Here is a 27342-nt window from a genome sequence, read left to right on the forward strand (position 1 = left end):
GTACAGGAACTGTATGGTATGCTACTGGAGGTGCATCACAATAGTAACACGTCAAACACAAACTCAGGCATTTCTGTTTTTTCACGAGATTTGATCGTGCAATTTGACAGTGTTATTACCTGGATAGCCAAGGTTGCAAAAAGATAAATAATTAAAAATATTATTTCATGAAAATTAATTATCAATATGATTTGCATTCTACCTTGAGAAAGTACTGATGCATACAGTTTTGACAATTAAATTGGGATAATAATAATAACAGCAATGATAAAAACACAAAAAGGGGTGCAGGGTGATATAAATATACTGTAAATCACAGCTCTCCTGGTTACATTTGGTCCATTCCAGTTTCTGGCGATACTTGACATAAGCCATGAACAAATCCATGTCACAGTAACAACTGTTCTCCTTCAAGTGTTACAAGTGTTGTCTTACAGGTTGCAAACGCTGCTACATTTTCCTTCTGATCTGTATTTAAAGCTGTATTGTCGTTTTGGGGAGGATAATTGAACCACAGAAGTGATTAAAAAAAATCCATTAGTATATTTTCTTGAAAATCATCACTGTTGTTTCTAATATGTGCTAATGCTAATCTATTATAGTACATGTTTACACTTCAAAGAAGCATCTTCCAGGCTTACTGTTAGTTCACTTTACCTATAGATAAAACATTTAGTTTTGATCCTGGATGACAGTAATTAGAGAATTTTCAAATGATTGTCGCATTTGTTGTATTATCGAGTAATTCTTCCTCCTAAAACAAAATGCAGCTTTAAATGAAAAAGATATTTTAAGAAACATGGGGTTTTGAAATGTTTAAAAGTACAGCATATTTCATTGCTAGGGACAGGCTTTCAACAACCTTTTGAGAAAAAATAAACAGACAGTATTTTCTAGTATGTACCTTGCCATAGTTCCTTGCCTTGGAAAAAAATAAATAGGACTAAAATAAAATGTACTCCCCCCCCCCCCCATAATACTTTCCGTAATCATATAATTTTTTTTATATTTACCCAAAATGGTATTTTTCTATTTTACCATCGTAGTAGCATTTGAATATTCAGCATATTCTTAAACTGTGCAATAATGTAAACACATTCTTAAGGGATGGTTTAGGATTTCACTTCTGTACCAGCAAAGCTATGCAACAAATGACTGCTGCTGTGCAGAGAAATAGTAGCACATACTTTGGCAGAGAAAAAAACCCAGAATGTATGATTTCAATCCTGCAGACCCATGGAAATTAAGTATAGTTTATTGAAGTAATGTTTTACTTGTACTCTAAACTCTTGTGGAATTCACTGATGGCATTTTGGAACAATCCCCATTTCAACATTGTGCCATTGTTTTGCTAGCAGCAAGTAGCTTACACCAAAGGAGGGCCATTTGTAGTAGCTATAGCTATATATAGACCTGTGAGATTACATCAATCTGGGCTTGAACAAGCTTGGAACATCTGGATCGAAATTATAATTTTTATTTATTTCATTCTACATATAGACTTCTAAATGCATTCATTTCAGCCATAAACAAAAGAGAACTATATTCTCTAGACAATATACCATGTTTAGGAGATTCTGCGATAGCCACAGATCTTATAGTTTAAAAGCCCTTTCATTTTCCCATAGACAATGCTTTTGGATCTGGCATTCGAAATATGGATCATTTTGTGTGTATTCATGGCATACTTACTTGGGTGGTCTATTGTCTTGGTTTGTCAATGCGTGGATACCAAAATCCCAAACCTTCCCTTTAAGAAAACTTAACACTTTTACTGCAGTGATACTTTGGGCCCTCATGTCATATTGCAAAATGTACACATGAAAATGTTATGTATTTTCGAGTGATGAGCAGCTTGTGTAAATGTTTATGCCTCCATGTTTCAAAAAGCATTTTAGGAATGTCGACACGAAAGACACCAACAGATGAAAATAAATAAATAAAAAAAAGGACATTGAAAATCTAATTTGCATAGAACATCAAACTTAGGTCCTCCTATGGAAGTCACGGTAACAATTCATTTAGACAGACCACTAAAAGAAAGTTAACTTACTTTAACGGAACGATAAGAGTCTGTATATATAATTTTCCCATCACTTTCAATCGCACTGTAGGCAAAATATGTGCCTTACTCTTATCGAGGGAGTGGTTATGCAGCATGGTCAATCAAAGGGCAAAGGATGTTTACTTCTCACAAAAAATGACCGTATTGGGATGTTCTTTGCAAAAATGACTTTACTTATTTTTAACTGGACATGAGGCTTCGGAAAGACGGCTTTGAGCAGCAGAACAGCCGAGCGGAGCTGGAGGTGCGAGAGAGGAGGTTTTACATGAAGTCCTCATAGTCCTGTACATAACCTCCATCAAACTCCCCATAGTCTGCAAGGTCATCCTTCATCTTGGACTTCATACCTCCTGCAGCAACGACTCCTTTCTTCTTCTTCTTTCCCTTATTTAGTAGCTGTTAAAAACAACAAAGAGAGACCCCCCCCATTCACTTTCAGTTAATAACTCCTTGTAATTTTCTTTTAAAATAAAATAAGGTTTAGGGTTTTTATAAGCCTATCCTAATGATCACTTACCAAGGCCTACCATGATGAGACTTTCAATATTCTTTGGTTTTAAATAAATCTGCACCAGCCATTCCATTAGCATTTGGTTAGCAATCCTTGTGCAAGTCAGTGAGACCATTTCTCTTGACACATGCAAGCCATTTACCATATTCACACAGCGGCAATTTCGCTCTTATGTCGTGCTCAGGTTGAGATTCCATTCCACCGTGTGAATAATGGTCAATCCTACCGGTACTTACTTCCATCATCTCTAGAAAGGATACAGGATATACAGGATAAGCCGTCAGACTGACTTACACTAGTATTGCTAACAAATTCTGACAGTTTTTTTTTTGGTGCCAATTTCACTAAAACAATCGAATGTCCTAAAAACAGGCTTGGTTAGTGATCAACCCATAGTATTTGACCACAGACATCTTTGGTCGGAAGACAGGTGATGGTAACCAAAATAAACAGGTCATTATCGTTAAATGGCCATTGTTGCCAATGAGCTGTGGCATTGCACCATATTGGTCGGCAAGACCCATCCTGAGAATACTATGGTCTTCTAAAAATCCGGAATCCTCCCTTTAAATCTAAAGCATATCAAACTTGTAACAAGCAGATAAATCACAGAGATAACCGACCCTCCTCTCACCCATTCATTATTACATCCAACAAACCAACCTTTTCTTGTTTCTGTTTTTCACTGAGCAAGACTGTAATCGAGCCGTTGATTTTCTTCAAGTCTTCCACCTCCACTGCAAAGCCAGATATACAAATACAACTGTCAACATACAGTATAGTGACGGCACATTTGTACCCCAAATGTTTCACATTACAAATGGAGTCCAAATTGTACCTCAAACATCAGTCTGGAGAAACTCAACATATCATTGACTCAATGTCAATGGAAGAGGCAGTACAAAAATGGATACGAACACAATGGACGTGAATACATGCACCATACAAAGTATTAATAACCTGAACTGCCATTATCAAAGACATTATTAACCCATTCTCTGCCGGGCTTATATCCATCCTAAATCATCCTCTGCCAGCGCTATTTGTCTATGGAGATGTTCACCTTCTTTGCAGGGCTATAACTTTTTAAATTGTATTGCTAAATTGACATTACTATGGCCCATTCAACATCAATTATCTATCGTTCAGGATGTAGGAACGTTTTACTTTTTCATTCACACATTCATACAAAAATACCGTCTAGAGTATAAATATGTTTTTATCGTTTTCTGCAATATTTCATAGAACGTGAGATATAGGCATAAATGCATATATTAGATGATCAAATGCAGTTGGATACCGATCAACGTTATATTAAAAATGTCAACTGTACATGGTACTAAACGTCATGACTGGTCATCTGCGGGTGAACGGAGGGGGGGGGGGTAGTTTATAATTCAATGACCGACGTTAAATGATTTATGTAGTATGGGTGATATATTGATCAGAGCAGTTTGTATCGAAAATGATAAAGAAAAACGCTGAAACTCACCCCAGTCTCCTCGTACCGTTGGGCGATGAGAGTGGAGCAAACAGATCCCAATAATGGGATGTTGATCGATGCGATCCATTTCCGGTTTGTATATTACTAATACACGTCCAAATCATGTTGATTATTGAGTTATGGCAAAGATCCATATCGACGGTGTCTGTATTGAGCCCCGGGACGATCACTGAGTGGCCGGACGAAAATAGGGGACGGACCCAGCTACAATGGGCACTTCCGGTTTGGCAACTCGCCGATCGGCCACCAGGTGGCGGTATTGAAGCGTTGCAGAGTTGTGCCGAGTCCCACAGCATCAGACAAGGCTCCGTGAGGGAAATATGAATACCATGACGAAAATATGAAATATTGATCTCAAAAACGCCTTACGGAGTTATTGGCAGACAACGCATGGCGGAGAAACCCGCCTTAACACGTGAATGGCGGAGAATGGGTTAAAAGGCAGTTATGTGAATAGGGTCTATTTCTGTTATGTATAAATAAAGCTTCATTACTACTGGGTCTATTTCTGTCTAAATAAAGTTTCAGTACTTACATGAAAGACAGAGATCTCGAAACAAAGACTCAAGGAAACTGGAATAATGTATGGACTTTTCATAAGGGGATATCTTGTCTTTCAACAGTCTCTCAAACTCTGTGAAGTCGTCTTTAGAGGAAGGGCTTATGGCATCAATTCCTGTTACGTCGTTTGAGACACCTGGAATAAAGCAAACATTATTGACACCTAGAATAAAGTAAACATTGAGACACCTAGAATAAAGTAAATATTATAGACACCTAGAATAAAGTAAACATTATTGACACCTAGAATAAAGTAAACATTATTGACACCTAGAATAAAGTAAACATTATAGAGACACCTAGAATAAAGTAAACATTGAGACACCTAGAATAAACTAAACATTGAGACACCTAGAATAAAGTAAACATTGAGACACCTAGAATAAAGTAAACATTGACACCTAGAATAAAGTAAACGTTGAGACACCTAGAATAAAGTAAACATTGAGACACCTAGAAGTAAACATTGAGACACCTATAATAAAGTAAACAGAGACACATAATAAAGTAAACATTGAGACGCCTATAATAAAGTAAACATTAGACACCTATAATAAAGTAAACATTATTGAGACACCTATAATAAAGTAAATAGTATAGAGACACCTAGAATAAAGTAAACATTATTGAGACACCTAGAATAAAGTAAACGTTATTGAAACACCTAGAATAAAGTCAACATTATTGAGACATCTAGAATAAAGTAAATATTATAGACATCTAGAATAAATTACACATCGATACCTACAATAAAGTAAACATTATTGACACATAAAATAGAGAAAACATTACTGAGACACCTAGAATAAAGTAGAGATTACAGAGACACCTAGAATAAAGGAGATTACAGACACCTGGAATAAATTAGAGATGACTGAGACACCTAGAATAAAGTAAACATTACAGACACCTAGAATAAAGTAAACATTACAGAGACACCTAGAATAAAGTAGAGATTACTGAGACACCTAGAATAAAGTAGAGATTACTGAGACACCTAGAATAAAGTAACAGGATTATTGAAATACCTAGAATAAAGTAAATATTAGAGACACCTAGAATAAAGTAAAGATTACTGAGACACCTAGAATAAAGTAAAGATTACTGAGACACCTAAAATAAAGTAAATATTAGAGACACCTAGAATAAAGTAGAGATTACTGAGACACCTAGAATAAAGTAGAGATTACTGAGACACCTAGAATAAAGTAACAGGATTATTGAAATACCTAGAATAAAGTAAATATTAGAGACACCTAGAATAAAGTAAAGATTACTGAGACACCTAGAATAAAGTAAAGATTACTGAGACACCTAGAATAAAGTAAATATTAGAGACACCTAGAATAAAGTAATTATTGAGACACATAAAATAGAGAAAACATTGTTGAGACACCTAGAATAAAGTAAAGATTACGGAGACACCTAGAATAAAGTAAAGACACCTAGAAATTGTATCCAACACTTTTACTTTGGTCATACCAAAAGCCTCATTGGCCAGTTTCAGGTCCGACTCCTCCTGTAGTTCCTGCACTCGGAGTTTCTCCGCCAACTCGTCCTCCGGTGTCACCTCTGTGTTTTCACCAGACTCCTCTAACTGGAAACATACAATCATTATGATATATTATTACATGGCGTTTTAACATTCGCCGAAATGCTTGATTGTGATTGGTCAATAGCGCTTGTGTCAGAGGTCCGTTATTACTCGATAACGGACCTCTGCCGAGCAATAATGACCGCTGTTCGCAGCTGTAGCAATCAAGCCCACTGACACACACTGCATCATTGCAATCAGTCCACACACCTGCCGGCTGCCAGCGATAATAATAACTTTATTTGGGCTGACAGCGGACGGAGCCACAGAACAACTGCGTCTGCATTTGATCTCGTCTCGTCGATGGTGTAAAATGAATTAGGTATATTGTTAGTAAGTTAGCCATGTAATAAGCGGGATAATGTATAGCTATACTCGGTCATTGTCGCAAAATAATTGATCTTCACTACGTTTAAAACACCTCGGCGAGGCGCCTCGGTATTCTAAACTCTGTCGGTCAATTATTTTGCGACAATGACCGAGTATAGCTATACATTATCCCTTACTTAACACCTTTGTGTTTTCACCAGACTCCTCTAACTGGAAACATACAAGCATTATGATATATTAACACCTGCTGCTATGTTTCACCAGACTCCTCTAACTGGAAACATACAAGCATTATGATATATTAACACCTGCTGCTATGTTTCACCAGACTCCTCTAACTGGAAACATACAAGCATTATGATATATTAACACCTGCTATGCTTCACCAGACTCCTCTAACTGGAAACATACAAGCATTATGATATATTAACACCTGCTGCTATGCTTCACCAGACTCCTCTAACTGGAAACATACAAGCATTATGATATATTAACACCTGCTATGCTTCACCAGACTCCTCTAACTGGAAACATACAAGCATTATGATATATTAACACCTGCTATGCTTCACCAGACTCCTCTAACTGGAAACAGTCGGGCCATAAATATTTGGACATTTACACAATTTTCATAATTCTGTCTCTGTACACCACCACAATGGACTTGAAATGAAGCAGTCATTGTATGCTTCAAGTGCAGCTTCAATGGTATTTACATCCAAATCAAGTGAACAGTGTAGGAATTACAAACGTTTCTTCTGGTCACTTTTAATACTTGGTTGCAAATCCTTTGCAGTCGATTACAGCCTGCTTGTTTTTGGGGACTTTTCCCTTCAGTTTAGTTTTCAGCTAGTGAAATGCATGCTCAATTGGATTCAGGTCAGGTGATCGACTTGGCCATTGCATAACATTTCACTTATTTGCCTTAAAAAACTCTTTGGTTAGGTAGTGACCTTCCACACGTTACTCTCCCAGTGAGAGTCCGCGCTGCCAGGTGAAAAGAAGCGGTGGGCTGGCTACACATGTGTCGGAGGAAGCATGCGATAGTCTCCGCTCTCCCAGACCGACGGTATGGGGTAGAGTGCGCAACGGCCAGGAAGGGGATTGGGAATTGGCATAACAACTAGGCTGCGGTTACATTAAAGGCTAAACGATATAGTTTCATTTCACTTTTCAGAACGTTGTGTATTGGCAGGCAAGTTAGACGTCGTTTGTCTCCTGTATGCGTGGGAGGTATTTGTGTGTGCGCCTCGGTCGGGAGTGTGTGGAGCCCCGCTGGCCAGCACAGCTCCAACACTGGCATTTACAATACGCAGATGCGTGGGTTCACGCTGTCTATACAGCGCGATAAAAGGACATAATAAAAATACTATCAAGTAAATAAACAGTGTAAAGATATATCTCTTATATATCTCTGTCACATTTAACCGTGGAAAGAGAGAGCTGGCGCGTGAAAATCTCCGGCTTTTTCAGTTTCAGTCTCACTGCACTTTGCGAGCTTCTGAAGGCTCGGGGCTGTATTTCTCGCCGAACATATAAATTACAGAATTAAAGCGCCATTTGTTGCCGTTCGAATGCCATCCGACTCGACAAAATCCATTCATCGGTTCTCGAGTTACATGCAGATATGTCAGGCGAGCGTCTTTTTACGCGAAAATGTATCTAAATCTGGCTAAACTGATATTACCATTGATATTAGGAGTCATCATAATCAGACTTTATAGAGTGAAATAGGACATCACGAACAATGTAAGAGCGCACAATAACACACAAACACATCCCATACCTCCCCTTCCTCCCGCTTCCCCAAACGAAGGAATAGAAAATTAAAATAAAAGCATTACCTTTGTGAAGCTGCTGGGCAATACACAGAGTGGTAACTAAACATATTGTTTAGGCTGCTTTTTTTTTTTATATAGCGCTTTTATCCAAAGCGCTTTACAATTTGTTACTCACATTTTTACCCATTCACTCAGACATTCACACACCGATGGCGGAGGCAACCATGCAAGGTGCCAACCTGCTCATCGGGAGCAATTAGGGGTTAAGTGTCTTGCTCAAGGACACATCGACACGCTGCCCGGGAGGAGCGGGAATCGAACCGGGAACCTCCGGATTGCCAGACGACTGCTCCACCTCCTGAGCCACTGTCGCCCCTTCAGCTCAAACTCCAATCAAATAATACTAGTCGCTTAATGTAGCTATAGGCAATAACAAATAAATGAAGTCAGACCATGCAGGAAATTATTATGTAGCCGGGAGTAAAAGAAATTATTATATATATTATATATACACACACACTAGAGGGCTGTCTTAAATACTTTTAAGCTTCGTTCGATGGGCATGGGATTCGAATATGAAAATAAAAATCAGATTAAAAAAAAAAAATCAAAATCAACTCTGCCTCTCTTTGTTAACTACAACAAGCAATGCCGTTTGTTATTTAAGATGAGGTCGGACTCGGCACTGACAGATTTGTGTTCATTGTGCTACTTTTAAAAAGCCTCAAATGACATGAAAGCAAAGTGTTTAGTTTGTCTAAGATTAAAACTTTACAGCACTGACAAAGTTGAACAAAGTGCTGTCCCACAACATAAAAAAAAAGAAAAATTGAAGTTCTTTTTTTTGGCCCCGAAGCTTCAAATTCCAAAAAAAATTGAAGGTCAGCCCTAATACACACACATATATATATATACACATAGATATGACATACCCGTCCGTTCGAGGGAATGCTTTGATAACGAAAATTAAGCTTATATAATAATGATAATGGAAGTATTGTAATAATAATTTAAAAGAGAATAGGCTATCTTCAGTCAGCCTTAATTTAGGCTATGGTCCTAGAGCTGCATTTAAAGAGGAAAAATCAAGCAGTCACAATTTATTAATTTTTATTCTTATTTATTTATTTATTTTTCCCCGCTGGTAGTATAAAAAAACTGGAAATAACCGTGCATGTGAACAGGGCCCGTCTCTGCATCACACCCTTACATTAGAGTTAGCCCTACCACTGTGGATATAATTCACCTCTTGGTTTTGGGTTTAAACAGGGAAGATCAATGGAAAACAGTTGTAATGATCTAATTAATTATGGCAAAATTAAAAGCAAGTACAAAATCAATCTCTGACGGTATCTGGGAGGATGGAGTCAAATGGTTATCCATCTGCTCCGTTATAAAGCACATGAATAAGCAATCTGAGGAGGACGCAGCTGATATCCTGTATAGCCTCCCCATATGGCCGGTTGGTGTCGGGAGACAGCAAATTATATTAATTAGGGGTTGATTTTTTGACCCCGATATCAATACCGATAACTTTCCGTTCCTCAAGGTCGATACCGATACCAGATATATTTATTGTATTATATATATATATTTTTTTATGTATATTCCTGTAGTGTTGACCTAACCAGATTTATCATGACATGAGCGTTACTACTATGAACAAAACAAAGCCAAGAGAACAGTTTTGACTCTTCAAATAAAGTGACTATTTATTTTTCCAAATAAATAGAATTTGAGTCAATCACAAAATTCACAATCCGTCATGTCATTAACAATGTGTTTTCCTGAACAATGAGGTCCCTTAAAAAGGCACATCTAGAAATATAGAAATAATTTTAACAGGCTGAGAGAGCCTGTACTTAAAGCATGTCTTGATTGTTTCATTTCAAATCCATTGTGGTGGTGTAGAGCCAGAATTATGAAAATCCGTGTTAATGTCCAAATATTTATGAACCAGACTGTATATTTGCAATCCGATGGTAATTTGGTCAAACCATTTTGACAGTCTAATAACGCTGTGGCTGCCCTGTGCAATTTTTAGCTATGGATAGCAAGTGAACTGTAGCCTGTTACTAATCTTGCCAACATTGTCTTCACAGATATTTCACTAAAGCAGTGTAGATTACGTTATGGTCTGATAATAGCGCATGCCATATCTTTATGGCGCAAATATGAAAAGTTACTTAAATGGGATACTAAGTGGCATGAACAGACTCTCTTATTCCATAACCCTGGTCTTTGTTGAAACCTTTGCTCAATTCTTTTTCTTTTCAGGCCTATGACTGGGTGGGGTGGGGGGGGGTTATTTTTTTTAGTTTGAGGATATGTATGATTATTATTATATTATTATTCGAAGAACCCTGACGAAGTTTTAATCCCAAAAACAAACTTCGGGGACAGCCTTACCATACATATATTATTCAAATGAAACTCAAACATGTTCCGTTGTGATGTCACAGTATGTGTCATAATAGAACATTCTAGAACATTAGTGATGTCTTAATAGAACATTCTAGAACATTAGTGATGTCACAGTATGATGTCATAATAGAACATTCTAGAACATTTGTGATGTCACAGTATAATGTCCTAATAGAACATTCTAGACCATTAGTGATGTCAAAGTATGATGTCATAATAGAACATTCTAGACCATTTGTGATGTCACAGTATGATGTCCTAATAGAACATTCTAGACCATTAGTGATGTCACAGTATGATGTCATAATAGAACATTCTAGAACATTTGTGATGTCACAGTATGATGTCATAATAGAACATTCTAGAACATTTGTGATGTCACAGTATGATGTCATAATAGAACATTCTAGAACATTTGTGTCCTATATATATTCAACAATTCTCTCCGAAGAACTTATTGGTCACCTGAAGAAGATGAAGATCTCAAAAAAGCTGTCTGCCAGGAGAGGAGAGGCGGTGGTGGAGCAGAGAGACAGGTTGTACCCAGACCTCTCTGAGTGGACCCAGAACCTCAAGAACCAGCCGGCCGCCGTGCCATCCCCACCATTAATTTCAAACAATGCCCAGGTTGTCAGGCTGGAGGAGGAGAGGAAGAGGTCTGCTGAGCTGCAGCAGCTCTCCGCTAAGGACTGTGAGGACGAGAGGATCTCGCAGCACCAGTTGCGTAAGGGTCTGAAAGAACTACGCAAGGCGGGCCGCGACCAAATCAGCAGGCTGGAGGCGGCAAAGCAGCACCCGAGCAGTCGCTTCTCCGAGCCCAGCTCCTACAACAGGCTGGAGTTTGACCCCCTCAGCAGCTACTCCTCTAAAGTGGGTAACCTCCTGGAGACGAGCTTCCTGGAGTGTCCAAAGTGTCACGCCTCGTACCCAGCCGCCTTGTACCCCACCAGCGAGTACCGAGAGCTGCTGAACCACATGGATGACTGCTTCGCCCGAGCCAGGAGCTGCTGAACCACATGGATCACTGCTTCACCTGAGCCAGGAGCCTGTACGCTGGTGTGTAGCTGCTGAACCACATGGATCACTGCTTCACCTGAGCCAGGAGCCGGTACGCTGGTGTGTAGCTGCTGAACCACATGGATCACTGCTTCACCCGAGCCAGGAGCCTGTACGCTGGTGTGTAGCTGCTGAACCACATGGATCACTGCTTCACCTGAGCCAGGAGCCTGTACGCTGGTGTGTAGCTGCTGAACCACATGGATCACTGCTTCACCCGAGCCAGGAGCTGCTGAACCACATGGATCACTGCTTCACCTGAGCCGCTGAACCACATGGATCACTGCTTCGCCCGAGCCAGGAGCTGCTGAACCACATGGATCACTGCTTCACCTGAGCCAGGAGCCTGTACGCTGGTGTGGAGGAAAGGATAGAAATCCCACCTTTTTTGTAGTTTGTTTGTTTTCTAACTTGCCAAGACCACTATTTTTTACTTTGACTGTCTTGCTTTGTTTTTATGACCTGTACAGTGTCTTGAAAGGCGCCCCCAAATAAAGTTTATTATTATTATTTTCTGTGGTCTTCTGGGTCTTTTGGTGTTGCCGAGCTCACCAGTGCGTTCTCTCTTTTTAAGAATGATGCAAACGGTTGATTTAGCCACACCTCATTTTAATGCCTAATAATGGCTTGCTTCACTGATTATTTTATCCATCATTTTATCTCCTTGTAAATTAAATAACGAGGGAATAACACACCTAGCCATGGAACAGGTCCCTTAAAAAGGCACATCTAGAAATATAGAAATCATTTTAACAGGCTGAGAGCCTGTACTTAAAGCATGTCTTGATTGTTTCATTTCAAATCCATTGTGGTGGTGTAGAGCAGTGGTTCCCAAAGTCGGGGTCGCGACCCAAAGGTGGGCCGCGAGCAGCCACGGGTGGGCCGCGAGATGATTTAAAAAAAAAATTAAATTTTTTTTTTTTAAATTTTTAAATTTTTTTTTTTTTTTTAAATTTTTTTTGTCAGGCCACTGAACTTAGAAGCAGGCCAGGACATTGTTTCTAGTTGTATTCTAAAATTCTATTCTATTGTATTCTAAAATGTGACTATATGGTTTTATATTAACTTAATAAATAAACAAAAACGAAAAATCTACTTATTTCAACCAACATTTCAAACTAAATAACAGATTATGCACATAAAACGCTGAAAACAACCGAAGCAACAATAGTATTTTAATGAGGCTATTATTATTATCATTATTATTTTGCAACAAGTTAGCCCTCTCATAAATAGCACATATAAATGAATAACTAACTTGAACTAACTTAATAGGATTGAAGTGATATTTGGCTTAAAAAATCGGTCGCCTGGCAAAAAAAAAAAAAAAAAAACGCCAGACGATGTGCATTGGGCCGCGGCTCTCTGACGCCTTATTTTCTGGGCCTCGGCCTGAAAAGTTTGGGAACCCCTGGTGTAGAGAGCCAGAATTATGAAAATCCGTGTTCATGTCCAAATATTTATGAACCAGACTGTATATTTGCAATCCGATGGTAATTTGGTCAAACCATTTTGACAGTCTAATAACGCTGTGGCTGCCCTGTGCAATTTTTTGCTATGGATAGCAAGTGAACTGCAGCCTGTTACTAATCTTGCCAACATTGTCTTCACAGATATTTCACTAAAGCAGTGTAGATTACGTTATGGTCTGATAATAGCGCATGCCATATCTTTATGGCGCAAATATGAAAAGTTACTTAAATGGGATACTAAGTGGCATGAAAAGACTCTCTTATTCCATAACCCTGGTCTTTGTTGAAATCTTTGCTCAATTATTTTTCTTTTCAGGCCTATGACGGGGTGGGGGGGGGGGTATTTTTTTTAGTTTGAGGATATGTATGATTATTATTATATTATTATTCGAAGAACCCTGACGAAGTTTTAATCCCAAAAACAAACTTCGGGGACAGCCTTACCATACATATATTATTCAAATGAAACTCAAACATGTTCCGTTGTGATGTCACAGTATGATGTCATAATAGAACATTCTAGACCATTAGTGATGTCCTAATAGAACATTCTAGAACATTAGTGATGTCACAGTATGATGTCATAATAGAACATTCTAGAACATTTGTGATGTCACAGTATGATGTCCTAATAGAACATTCTAGACCATTAGTGATGTCACAGTATGATGTCATAATAGAACATTCTAGAACATTTGTGATGTCACAGTATGATGTCCTAATAGAACATTCTAGACCAGGGGTCTCAAACTCAATTTACCTGGGGGCCGCTGGAGGTAGAGTCTGGGTGAGGCTGGGCCGCATCAAATATTCCACAAAAAAAGGGTTTCAAGTATTCAAAAAAAAAGTACAACTGATCCAATCTTCTCAGTCTTACCTTCAGGCTTCTCAGTGGTGTCAGTGGACTCATCCACAGCTATGGAAATGCACTGTGCCAGTATTTCAGTTATTCTGGTTGCTGTGCGATCTGAGGGGGATTTGCTTTTGTTTGCCTTCAAACATGGTCTCCATCACTTCAGTCATACATTATTTTCAAATAGCTACCGTTTCTCGGCATATAGTCACATAATTGGTTTGGTGCTGGGACCAGGGGAGTAGCTGGGGGGGGGGGGGGGGGGGGGGGGGGGGGTTTAGGATGATTCCAAGGGCCCAGCAAATGCCCCAAATTTTTTTATAGATTGGGGGCCCCACATTTTTTAATAGATTGGGGGCCCACAAATTGATTCTTTCATGGGGCCCAGAATCTCCAGCTACGCCCCTGGCTGGGACTCAGCATGAACGGATTATTTCCCCGTCCATTCACCTTTGAATTGCAGCCAACTTTTCTTTTACTGACCATCTTTGAAAATGCCATATTTTTCTGCTGGCTGCCTGCTGGCGAAAATAGGCTAATAGCTACATTTATCTCACAGAGATAAAACTGGGAGCGAGTTTACTGTAGAATAGATGCGCTGTCAACTCTGCTCCGATTTGAACTGAAAGAGAGAGACGACATGCAGTCCGTGAAGACCCGCCCTACTCCCCTACTCTGCATCTGATTCGCAGACTGTGGGTGAGGGGGAAAAACGCTGACGGGACGCGTATGTGATTGGACCAGACTCGTACACAGACAGACAGTGGCAGTGCTGCGGGACATGCAGAGCACTGCTCGCAGAGGAGAGAGAGAGCGAGGATGCATTTGCTTCCACTTTACTTGATATCACGTTTCAACCAAGTCACTAACATAACGTTGCTGTCATGAGCCTGCGCTATGGTAGCCTACAAGTGATAAAATAAATAAAACTTCCAACTCTCGCGCAACGACTCGGCAAACAGTTGCGCGCGGGCCGCACTAACACTAAACGTTGACGTCCAGTAGGGGGCCGCAAAATATCATCCGGCCCGCGGGCCGCGAGTTTGAGACCCCTGTTCTAGACCATTAGTGATGTCACAGTATGATGTCATAATAGAACATTCTAGAACATTTGTGCTGTCACAGTATGATGTCATAATAGAACATTCTAGAACATTTGTGATGTCACAGTATGATGTCATAATAGAACATTCTAGAACATTTGTGATGTCACAGTATGATGTCATAATAGAACATTCTAGAACATTTGTGTCCTATATATATTCAACAATTCTCTCCGAAGAACTTATTGGTCACCTGAAGAAGATGAAGATCTCAAAAAAGCTGTCTGCGAGGAGAGGAGAGGCGGTGGTGGAGCAGAGAGACAGGTTGTACCCAGACCTCTCTGAGTGGACCCAGAACCTCAAGAACCAGCCGGCCGCCGTGCCATCCCCACCATTAACTCCCCCACCGTACTCCTCTAAAGTGGGTAACCTCCTGGAGACGAGCTTCCTGGAGTGTCCAAAGTGTCACGCCTCGTACCCAGCCGCCTTGTACCCCACCAGCGAGTACCGAGAGCTGCTGAACCACATGGATGACTGCTTCACCCGAGCCAGGAGCTGCTGAACCACATGGATCACTGCTTCACCTGAGCCAGGAGCCTGTACGCTGGTGTGTAGCTGCTGAACCACATGGATCACTGCTTCACCTGAGCCAGGAGCCGGTACGCTGGTGTGTAGCTGCTGAACCACATGGATCACTGCTTCACCCGAGCCAGGAGCCTGTACGCTGGTGTGTAGCTGCTGAACCACATGGATCACTGCTTCACCTGAGCCAGGAGCCTGTACGCTGGTGTGTAGCTGCTGAACCACATGGATCACTGCTTCACCCGAGCCAGGAGCTGCTGAACCACATGGATCACTGCTTCACCTGAGCCGCTGAACCACATGGATCACTGCTTCGCCCGAGCCAGGAGCTGCTGAACCACATGGATCACTGCTTCACCTGAGCCAGGAGCCTGTACGCTGGTGTGGAGGAAAGGATAGAAATCCCACCTTTTTTGTAGTTTGTTTGTTTTCTAACTTGCCAAGACCACTATTTTTTACTTTGACTGTCTTGCTTTGTTTTTATGACCTGTACAGTGTCTTGAAAGGCGCCCCCAAATAAAGTTTATTATTATTATTTTCTGTGGTCTTCTGGGTCTTTTGGTGTTGCCGAGCTCACCAGTGCGTTCTCTCTTTTTAAGAATGATGCAAACGGTTGATTTAGCCACACCTCATTTTAATGCCTAATAATGGCTTGCTTCACTGATTATTTTATCCATCATTTTATCTCCTTGTAAATTAAATAACGAGGGAATAACACACCTAGCCATGGAACAGGTCCCTTAAAAAGGCACATCTAGAAATATAGAAATCATTTTAACAGGCTGAGAGAGCCTGTACTTAAAGCATGTCTTGATTGTTTCATTTCAAATCCATTGTGGTGGTGTAGAGAGCCAGAATTATGAAAATCCGTGTTCATGTCCAAATATTTATGAACCAGACTGTATATTTGCAATCCGATGGTAATTTGGTCAAACCATTTTGACAGTCTAATAACGCTGTGGCTGCCCTGTGCAATTTTTTGCTATGGATAGCAAGTGAACTGCAGCCTGTTACTAATCTTGCCAACATTGTCTTCAGATATTTCACTAAAGCAGTGTAGATTACGTTATGGTCTGATAATAGCGCATGCCATATCTTTATGGCGCAAATATGAAAAGTTACTTAAATGGGATACTAAGTGGCATGAACAGACTCTCTTATTCCATAACCCTGGTCTTTGTTGAAATCTTTGCTCAATTATTTTTCTTTTCAGGCCTATGACGGGGTGGGGTGGGGGGGGGGGGGGTATTTTTTTTAGTTTGAGGATATGTATGATTATTATTATATTATTATTCGAAGAACCCTGACGAAGTTTTAATCCCAAAAACAAACTTCGGGGACAGCCTTACCATACATATATTATTCAAATGAAACTCAAACATGTTCCGTTGTGATGTCACAGTATGATGTCATAATAGAACATTCTAGAACATTAGTGATGTCCTAATAGAACATTCTAGAACATTAGTGATGTCACAGTATGATGTCATAATAGAACATTCTAGAACATTTGTGATGTCACAGTATGATGTCCTAATAGAACATTCTAGACCATTAGTGATGTCACAGTATGATGTCATAATAGAACATTCTAGAACATTTGTGATGTCACAGTATGATGTCCTAATAGAACATTCTAGACCATTAGTGATGTCACAGTATGATGTCATAATAGAACATTCTAGACCATTTGTGATGTCACAGTATGATGTCATAATAGAACATTCTAGAACATTTGTGATGTCACAGTATGATGTCATAATAGAACATTCTAGAACATTTGTGATGTCACAGTATGATGTCATAATAGAACATTCTAGAACATTTGTGTCCTATATATATTCAACAATTCTCTCCGAAGAACTTATTGTTCACCTGAAGAAGATGAAGATCTCAAAAAAGCTGTCTGCCAGGAGAGGAGAGGCGGTGGTGGAGCAGAGAGACAGGTTGTACCCAGACCTCTCTGAGTGGACCCAGAACCTCAAGAACCAGCCGGCCGCCGTGCCATCCCCACCATTAATTTCAAACAATGCCCAGGTTGTCAGGCTGGAGGAGGAGAGGAAGAGGTCTGCTGAGCTGCAGCAGCTCTCCGCTAAGGACTGTGAGGAGAGGATCGCGCTGCACCAGTTGCGTAAGGGTCTGAAAGAACTACGCAAGGCGGGCCATGACCAAATCAGCAGGCTTGAGGCGGCAAAGCAGCACCCGAGCAGTCGCTTCTCCGAGCCCAGCTCCTACAACAGGCTGGAGTTTGACCCCCTCAGCCCCTACTCCTCTAAAGTGGGTAACCTCCTGGAGACGAGCTTCCTGGAGTGTCCAAAGTGTCACGCCTCGTACCCAGCCGCCTTGTACCCCACCAGCGAGTACCGAGAGCTGCTGAACCACATGGATGACTGCTTCGCCCGAGCCAGGAGCTGCTGAACCACATGGATCACTGCTTCACCTGAGCCAGGAGCCTGTACGCTGGTGTGTAGCTGCTGAACCACATGGATCACTGCTTCACCTGAGCCAGGAGCCGGTACGCTGGTGTGTAGCTGCTGAACCACATGGATCACTATCACTAATTCACCTGAGCCAGGAGCCGGTACGCTGGTGTGTAGCTGCTGAACCACATGGATCACTGCTTCACCCGAGCCAGGAGCCTGTACGCTGGTGTGTAGCTGCTGAACCACATGGATCACTGCTTCACCCGAGCCAGGAGCCTGTACGCTGGTGTGTAGCTGCTGAACCACATGGATCACTGGTTCACCCGAGCCAGGAGCTGCTGAACCACATGGATCACTGCTTCACCTGAGCCGCTGAACCACATGGATCACTGCTTCGCCCGAGCCAGGAGCTGCTGAACCACATGGATCACAGCTTCACCTGAGCCAGGAGCCTGTACGCTGGTGTGGAGGAAAGGATAGAAATCCCACCTTTTTTGTAGTTTGTTTGTTTGTTTTCTAACTTGCCAAGACCACTATTTTTTACTTTGACTGTCTTGCTTTGTTTTTATGACCTGTACGGTGTCTTGAAAGGCGCCCCCAAATAAAGTTTATTATTATTATTTTCTGTGGTCTTCTGGGTCTTTGTGTTGCCGAGCTCACCAGTGCGTTCTTTCTTTTTAAGAATGATGCAAACGGTTGATTTAGCCACACCTAATTTTAATGCCTAATAATAGCTTGCTTCACTGATTATTTTATCCATCATTTTATCTCCTCCTTGTAAATTAAATAACGAGGGAATAACACACCTAGCCATGGAACAGGTCCCTTAAAAAGGCACATCTAGAAATATAGAAATCATTTTAACAGGCTGAGAGCCTGTACTTAAAGCATGTCTTGATTGTTTCATTTCAAATCCATTGTGGTGGTGTAGAGAGCCAGAATTATGAAAATCCGTGTTCATGTCGAAATATTTATGAACCCGACTGTATATTTGCAATCCGATGGTAATTTGGTCAAACCATTTTGACAGTCTAAAATAACGCTGTGGCTGCCCTGTGCAATTTTTAGCTATGGATAGCAAGTGAACTGCAGCCTGTTACTAATCTTGCCAACGTACGTTGCTAAAGTTATCAGTGTTGGTTGCAGTTGGGGATTAAATGCCTTGCTCAATGGCACTTCAGTGGTTGGTATTGAGGGACAAGGGAGAGCTATTCATTCATTCCCCACCCAGATTTTTTCTGCCTGTCCAGGGGATTGAACCGGCAACCTTCCGGTCACAAACCACCTTCTCTATAATTTAGGCCACCGCTTATCCCATTATGCATTTTGTGGACCTGCAGTTATATAAACAACTGACAGATTAATTACTTACCCTTTTTTTCAAGTCCTCCTCCTTTTTTCTTTGTAAATTTTCCTTTTCTTTAATTTTCTCACTTAGTTTCTTCTTATCAGACTGTTTTTTTTCTGCAAAAGGTAATAGAGAATAGTGTTGGTGTCTTGAATTTCATCAGCAACGAGTAAATAATTCCTCACTAATGTTGGCTTAACCCTTTCACTACCACACTACAAAGGGTTAACCCCTTTCACTACCACACTACAGACAGTTTACCCTTTCACTACCACACTACAGACGGTTAACCCTTTAACTACCACACTACAGGTTAACCTTCTGTAGTGTGGTAGTGAAAGGGTACCAAACGGTTAACCCTTTCACTACGACAATACACAGAAGGTTAACCCTTTCACTGACACAACAGCGGGTTAACCCTTTCACTGCCACACTACAGGTTAACCCTTTACTATCACACTACCGGGGGTAACCGCAAAATGAGAAGTGTGACAGGCCTCCCACTTACTTAGGCACACCTTTGAATCATTTTTAGATCTGTGGACAAACAATCTTCCATGTGGCCATAAATGGCTGAACCAAAAGACGTGGGGATGTATGGTTTTCTACTGTCCGACTTATGGACCGAAATGTAAGTGACCAGGATGGGAATCGGTTTGGGGTCGTGCCTGGAATGTTTGGTTGGTTTACGTGTAGCATTGTTTTTTCCTTTTCCCGAAGAATAAAGAATGTGGAATAAAAATCCCAGCAAGAACAACCGGTTGCTTGGCCTGGTTGGACCCCAACAAGGAAAACATAATTATGCAAACCTATGGTTCCAAACCAGACAGCTTTATTATTTAGAGTTACATTAATAATTATTAAGGCGGGCGGTCAGGTGGCGTAGCGGAGATTGTGCTCGTCACCAATGCAAGAGGCTGCGGTCTCGCCTTGGCTCGGGCTGATCGCTATACTAACTCGTTTGGCTGAGTTAGGGGGAGGGGAGCCGTGGGTGGGTCCTGGGCGTTGTGGACAGCAACCCCTACAGTTCGGTCGGGGCGCCTGCTCAGCGAAGGTAGGATCTGGTGAGAGGTAGTGCGGCCTCCCACACGTTACACTCTCCCGGTGAGAATCTGTGCGGCCAGGCTGGCTGCCGGCTGGCTGCACATGCGTCGGAGGAAAGCATGAGACAGTCTCCGGCCTCTCGGACCAACAGTAGGGGAAAGTGCGCAACAACCAGGAAGGGGGTTGGGATTTGGCATAACGACTAACAGTGGGATGGGAGAAATCGAAAGAAAAAAAAAGGAGGGGGAAAAAGATAATAAAAAAAAAGGGCAAATTAAGGCAAAAGAACAACATTAATGTTGTTATTAAATTGACATTAGAATGCACATAATATAAAGTAATTTGGAGTCTTCAGAGTCATTCTATTAAGCTGAGACCAAGGACGGCAGAACGTATAGGGCTGACCGGAATTCAGGAGTGAAAGAAATAATAGTAAAAAGATTGTTGCCTATATTGATATAAAACAGCCTTTTAACTTGCCTGCCATTTTAAATGGCATTTTTTTCCCTCCCAGGATGTGACGAACCCAAAAATCCAAAACCCAAGACTCTAAATTAACGTTGTCCCGTCGTCCTTACATTTTTTATTTACTTTGGATGCTTAGATTTATCATGGGACCCTTCATAGACGAGAAGAGTAAAGCCTTGTCTTGTTGGCGAGCCTGTGGTTCAACAAACTTACATTGAGAGCTGCTCATACTGCATTAGAATAATGATATTTAAATGAAGAAACTTTTCTTCACTGACACTCACATACATGATGCCAGTTAAAGGTTTGCCAGCGATGGATCAATGTTATGGCCTGCAGACCCGTGGGCAACCGCACCTGCCGTCAGAGCTGAGGCAGCCGATAGGATGAGCCTCTTAACAATCTGAATCTGCTACCGTGAGTGATTGATTTGATAGTTATAAGGGTTACATTTGCTAATGGGCTAGATATGATCAGATATTGATTTAGTTTATGATTTATATGTGCTTCTAACTATGTTAATAACAGAAGGTTGCTGCACTTGTGTGTATCGTAAAGTCAATGTAGTAGAGTTTTTGAGAGTGAATCAGTTTGGGCATTGAAGGAGTCATCCATGCTCCGATTGGAGGAAGGTGAGTAGAGAGAAAGAGAGCAAGCAAGGAAGAGCGAGAGAAAAATATAAGAAAACTTAGATTGGCTATTTAGCTTGTAACCAAACCGAGTCAACAAACACAGCTGGCTCCAACACTATTGGAAATTTGGTCAACAAGCACACAGTCGAACTAACTTAGGACTGGCCCAAACTATTTGGATATTTCAACTTTGCCATTTGGAAAGGCATCAATTCAATTGAAATTCATCTTTATTGAGTATCCGAATATAATGATCATAGATGACGTCTATGAGTCTTGGAGAAGACAAATGTGCTTGTTATTATCAATTTAGACAACATAAGAATCACAATACCATGATTTCATCACAATATGATCCCATTGAAAGACAATAAATGATTGTAATGTGGTTAGAAGTGGTGGAGAAAATAAAAGCTAGCATATAATGGTAGTGTCTGGTTAGGAGCAAGGGATAATGGATGGATTATCCAATGGGGGGTCCGGGAGGGGGGGGTACGAGCTGGAGCATATGTGTGTAGGGTATTAGATAGCAGGTATTGGTGGTATATTCTGTATAAGACATTTAACTATATGGTGATTTCATTGGATGTGCACTGTTAATAATGCTTGTATATCTTATCGTGTGTTGTCATGTTTGTTTATATGTTTGTTTAAAAAAATAAAAAAAATACTGAATTTATAGCAGTCCTAATAATAGCCATGTGTATCCCGTCACCTGCTTTCTTTGCTTCATCCTTTGATTCCTCCTCCTCGTCATCCCAATTATCCTGCGAAGAATAAGGAGAAACAAGGACATGGCTTCATAGATGCGAATCAACGCAGGCGTCAAGAGAGGGGGCTGCAGTTCACTCTCCTGCCCATAAGATTGATTGAAAACTGTATTAACAGATTGCAGAATGGGTACAATACAGTACAGCTCAATACACACAATTGTTAAGGGGATGCAGACCAGAGAAAGACTTTCGTCTTGTTTACATCAGGGTCCCCCATTTTCAATTAATCATAAACATATGACATAGACAGTACTGCTACATCTATACATTTATGACATACCAGATTTACAAATACAGTACTGTTTTTGATACAAGAGTCTAAAAAAAGAGTATATACATTTGACGAAGAAACTGTACATTGGAGGAGGATGGTAGGAGGGGGTTGGGTAGGTGTGGTGGAAACTGTACATTGTAGGTGGTGGGGTGGGGGTAACTGTACATTGGATTATCGACTAAACCTTACTTGGTCCCAAGAAGAGAGTCGTGTATTATTGGGTTTAATAGGACATTTATTGTACATTGGAGGGGGTTGCGTTAGGACATTTACAGGGGCCAGTTTCGAATTGCAGTCTCTCGTAGGTGCTCTTTGAGAGTGGTTTTGAAAGTGGGTAGTGATTCACATTCCTTTACAGCTGTAGGTAGGGCGTTCCACATTGATGTGGCATAATTGCGAAACGTGTTTAGTCCCTTGTTTCAGCCGAATCTGGGTTTAACATGATTTGTGGAGCTCCCTCTGGTGTTGTGATCGTGGTATTCACTGACCTTTGGGAAGTATTTTGACATGTACAAGGGTACCTTAGTCGTGTAGTGTATCTTGTAGACCAGGCCCATTGCAAGTTGCTGTACTCTTATAGTCTACTCTAAGCCATCCTAGGTTGTCAAAGTGGGCAGGGGTGAGGTGGGTTCTAGGAGTAAGGTCTGACCAGTTTGTTTTGAGATGTTTGTAATTTTGTTTTTTAGCGCCTTTGAGGTGCTTTGGTACCATGAGGTGCAAGCATAGTCGTAGTATCCTTGAATGAGTGCTCCTGCCAGAGTCTTCAGGGTATTCTTGTTTACCAGAGAGGAGATCCGGTACAAGAATCAAGTTCGTTGGTTGACTTTTTTTTATTACATTGGATGCCATTTTGTCACAGGAAAGATTTGCCTCTAGGATGGAACCTAGGTATGTAATTTCATCTTTCCTTGTGACAATATTGTCACCCACTGTAACGGAGAAGCCGTCGGTCTTGCTGAGTTTGTTATTTGAACCGAAGAGAATGGACTCTGTTTTGCCCATGTGTAATGATAGTTTGTTATCAGCGAGCCATATGCAGATTGCCTAGTTCCGAGCTGAGGGTTTTTTCAACCTGTAACTTGTTCTCGTCAGAGACCAGCAGGGCTGAGTCGTCCGCGAACAGGAACAAGTTGCATTCACAAGCTGACGACATGTCATTTGCCTAAATTAGGAACAGTAGCGGTCCTAGTATGCTTCCTAGTGGAACACCACAGCTCACTGGGAGGAGGGGGGGATAGGGTACCGTTTACCTCCACCATCTGTTCTCTCCCCTCCAGGTAGGATTGTTAATGTGTCCCAATGTGTGAATAACAGCATTAACACACCTAGGCACACCAGTTCACTACGCTGCATCCAGCACAACAATGCAGAAAGAGCAGAACACTAAAATGATAAACAACAACGATGAATGCTTTGGAGGACCACACACAAAGCCCCTGACATCTCAGGGTCCTTTCCTTCCTCCTTCTCTCGTACCACACACACAGCTCCTGACATCTCAGGGTCCTTTCATTCCTCCTCTGTCATAACGAACGTAAATACTTATAATAAAAACAACACTCCAGCGTAACACACAAAGTTCCCAATATCGATGGGCAGCAAGTGAGACACTTAATTCATCCCTCTCTTCACTAAACAAGCATAGCGAACTATAGCCCTAATAAATACTGTTGGTTATTATAATGCTGTTGTAACTAAGAGATTGGCTGAAATCAAATAATTGTATAAATGTATACTGTAGAGATGTAACTAACCAACTACAATATGATCTTCACCCGGTCAGAAAAGACAGTGAGTGCTGCTCATTCAGCCATACTAGAGTACCTGGGAGGGGAGAGTTGCAAACTGTGCATCAGATCACATTTCATATCACATGGAGTTTCATAGGCCTTGTGCCATCTACGTTGCCCTGTCACACTGGCATATGAAATTCATTATAACTTTAGATACAATGTAGTTTCAACCATTTCCTCAGCAGAACATAAGACGTATCCGATTATACTGCGAGCTTCCTGATTTGGAAAAGGACATGAATCATGGTGTTTGAAGGCTAAAAACACCCCTATATTTATTATAATAATAATAATAATAATAATTATTATTATTATTATTATTATTATTATTATTATTATTATTATTATTATTGCTGCCCCCATTGGAGCCTGGTGAGAGGATGCAGCACAGTGCTCAGTTTCTCAACACTAAAGCGATTAGTGAAAAAAGAAAGTGAACCCTTCTACTGAGTCACTGGGCATCGGCCAATACAGAGTACCGATCCAATCCATTATTTGTATTGAATAGCATAGACTTGGACTGTCATTTTGGGGTCATTGGACAAAAAAATATTGATATATAATACATTTTCACTTTGCTTTGATTTCTGGCATGTTAGACGTGTTCCTTGGCATCAGGTTTTAGTATTGGGGAAATTCTCAGATTCCGATTCTTTATTTCAGCCTGGTATCGAACCGATATCCGAGACCAGTATCAGTACAAGTGCTGCTGCAGAAAAACATCCTGGACACAGAGTGAGTCTGCAGAACACACTCAGCAGTACAGCGGTTCCAGCCAATGGCCTATACAGCCAAGGTCCTCCACCGACCGTACCAAGTACGCTGCTGCATTGGGATCCTGTTGAATGAAGGGTTGTCGTGTGAGGAAACATGAGGTGCAGCCATCAGGCTTTGGAGGTTGACAACAAATTTCTGGCGCAGATTTTGGAGTAAAAGACGGTTTGGAAGCATTGTGTGTGAAACACAGCCACAGAAAACCTCATGACCATCAAGGGAGAAGCCTCCGCCCCTTCTACTTACTGTAGAAAAACAACTTTCTAATTCAAGTTGCATGGCATAAAACACAAGTGTAAGCACAAACATCTAGTATAATTGGGTCCTCACAGGTTCTATATAGTCAGCTAGGTGGTATAAACGTTTTAGATATTAAGGCAGTCACATGCTGACATCTCTAGTGATGTTAACAGATATCTACACATACTAGCAAGAGTTGCAATGATCAAAACAAATGTGTATTGCAATAGAATCCCTTATGGAGAAAGTTACCTGCAGCCTGCAAGTAGTAAGTACTTCAACATTACTGTTTGACGTTTTCAAATTGATATACATTTTACATCCGCTTAACATCTCTTAAAATGTTCCATCTATAGCATTTCTATGACGGGACACGCCTTTGAAAATGAGCAAATAGTTCGCCATGACGTTGTCATTTCAGTAATGACGTACAACACATTGTCAAGTTACCTAGCTAGCTAACGATGAATGAATGAATGAATGAAAACTTTATTAACAGATTGCAGAATGGGTACAGTACAGTACAGCTCAATACATACAATTGTTAAGGGGATGCAGACCAGAGAAAGACTTTCGTCTTGTTTACATCAGGGTCCCCCATTTTCAATTCATCGTAACATATATGACATACATGACATACAGATAGACAGTACTGCTCCATCTATACATTTATGACATACCAGATTTGCAATTACAGTACTGTTTGTGATACAAAAAGAGTCCAGAAAGAAAAGAGTATATACATTAGGCATGGAAACTGTACATTGGATTGGGTAGGTGGGGGTGAGGGGGGACTGTACATTGGAGGTGGTTGGGTGGGGGGGGGTGGGGGGGGGGTTGGGTAGGAGTGGGGGGGGGGGGGACACTGTACAAACAACACTGTACATTGGATTATTGACGATCATACCATTAGTTGTTAGTTAACTAACGTAAACAATATAAACTAACAATTATCATTGTGACTAAAAATATATATATTTGCGTTACCTCGTCAACGACGAGGATCTCTGATACGTCTATTTCAAATGGCAAAGCGAACAGGTTAGGTTAGAGTGAGCTACAAGCTAGTTAACGGCAGCCAACTTACCTTGACATCATCCTCCTCGTCCTCGCCTTCCCACTTATCCACTACAACAACTGGCTCTTTTGGCGTCTCGTCTGGCTCGAACGATTCAGCATCTAGACACATTAGAAAATGTCATTCATTATTAGAAAGCTTCCACCAAATAGGACTACGTTTTTACATATATTATTATTGGGTATATACTCACCCCAGGAGTCTGCCTCCTCCGCCGCCATCTTTGCATGTGTTCTGGTGTAAGAATTCCGTCGGTGTACTGTACAAGGCGCTAGAGAAGTAAATATATGTAGTTCCGCGATACGTGCTAGGAATTCATTCTTTGGACACAACAAGCCCCCCCACCCACTTCTGTTAATTGTTTCTCCATCGCCACACTTAAAAAAACGGCCACTTCAGCATAAAAGCGTCGGCAGTTAACACCAATCAAATTAAGATTTAAGTCCAATCAATATTTGTTATATGATCAACTCTCACAAACCAGATAACTGAGACCTGACCCCGTGACGTTTACCTTTCCCTGTATGTCCACCCCCCCCCCCCTCTGAATGTAATGATTTAATGATATTGTTACTGTAAATTATATTGTAACTGTAACTGACCACGGATGGCTAGACTCGCAAGCCCTTGACTAATGGGTCGGTGGTCTGGGCGAATTCCTACAAAATCCAAAACATAATAGGGGGGTATCTCTGAGAGAAACTCTTATCAAATGAGGA

General features: G+C 40.9%; 1 protein-coding gene across 1 annotated transcript; it reads right to left on the minus strand.

Moving 5' to 3' along the window:
* eif3ja (eukaryotic translation initiation factor 3, subunit Ja) lies at window positions 1–26844 on the minus strand (the record flags this gene model as incomplete). The annotated part of the gene is made up of 9 exons (XM_084335095.1): window positions 1–2461; window positions 3240–3313; window positions 4616–4777; window positions 6124–6238; window positions 19572–19663; window positions 22407–22458; window positions 25346–25369; window positions 26633–26724; window positions 26817–26844. The coding sequence occupies 9 exons, from the start codon at window positions 26842–26844 to the stop codon at window positions 2327–2329; spliced, it is 774 nt and encodes a 257-aa protein (XP_084191221.1). The 3' UTR covers window positions 1–2326.
* Window positions 26845–27342: the final 498 nt, after the last annotated feature.

Source organism: Notolepis coatsorum (genome assembly GCF_963971535.1).
Source record: "Notolepis coatsorum genome assembly, chromosome: 18".
Lineage (NCBI taxonomy): Eukaryota > Metazoa > Chordata > Actinopteri > Aulopiformes > Paralepididae > Notolepis > Notolepis coatsorum.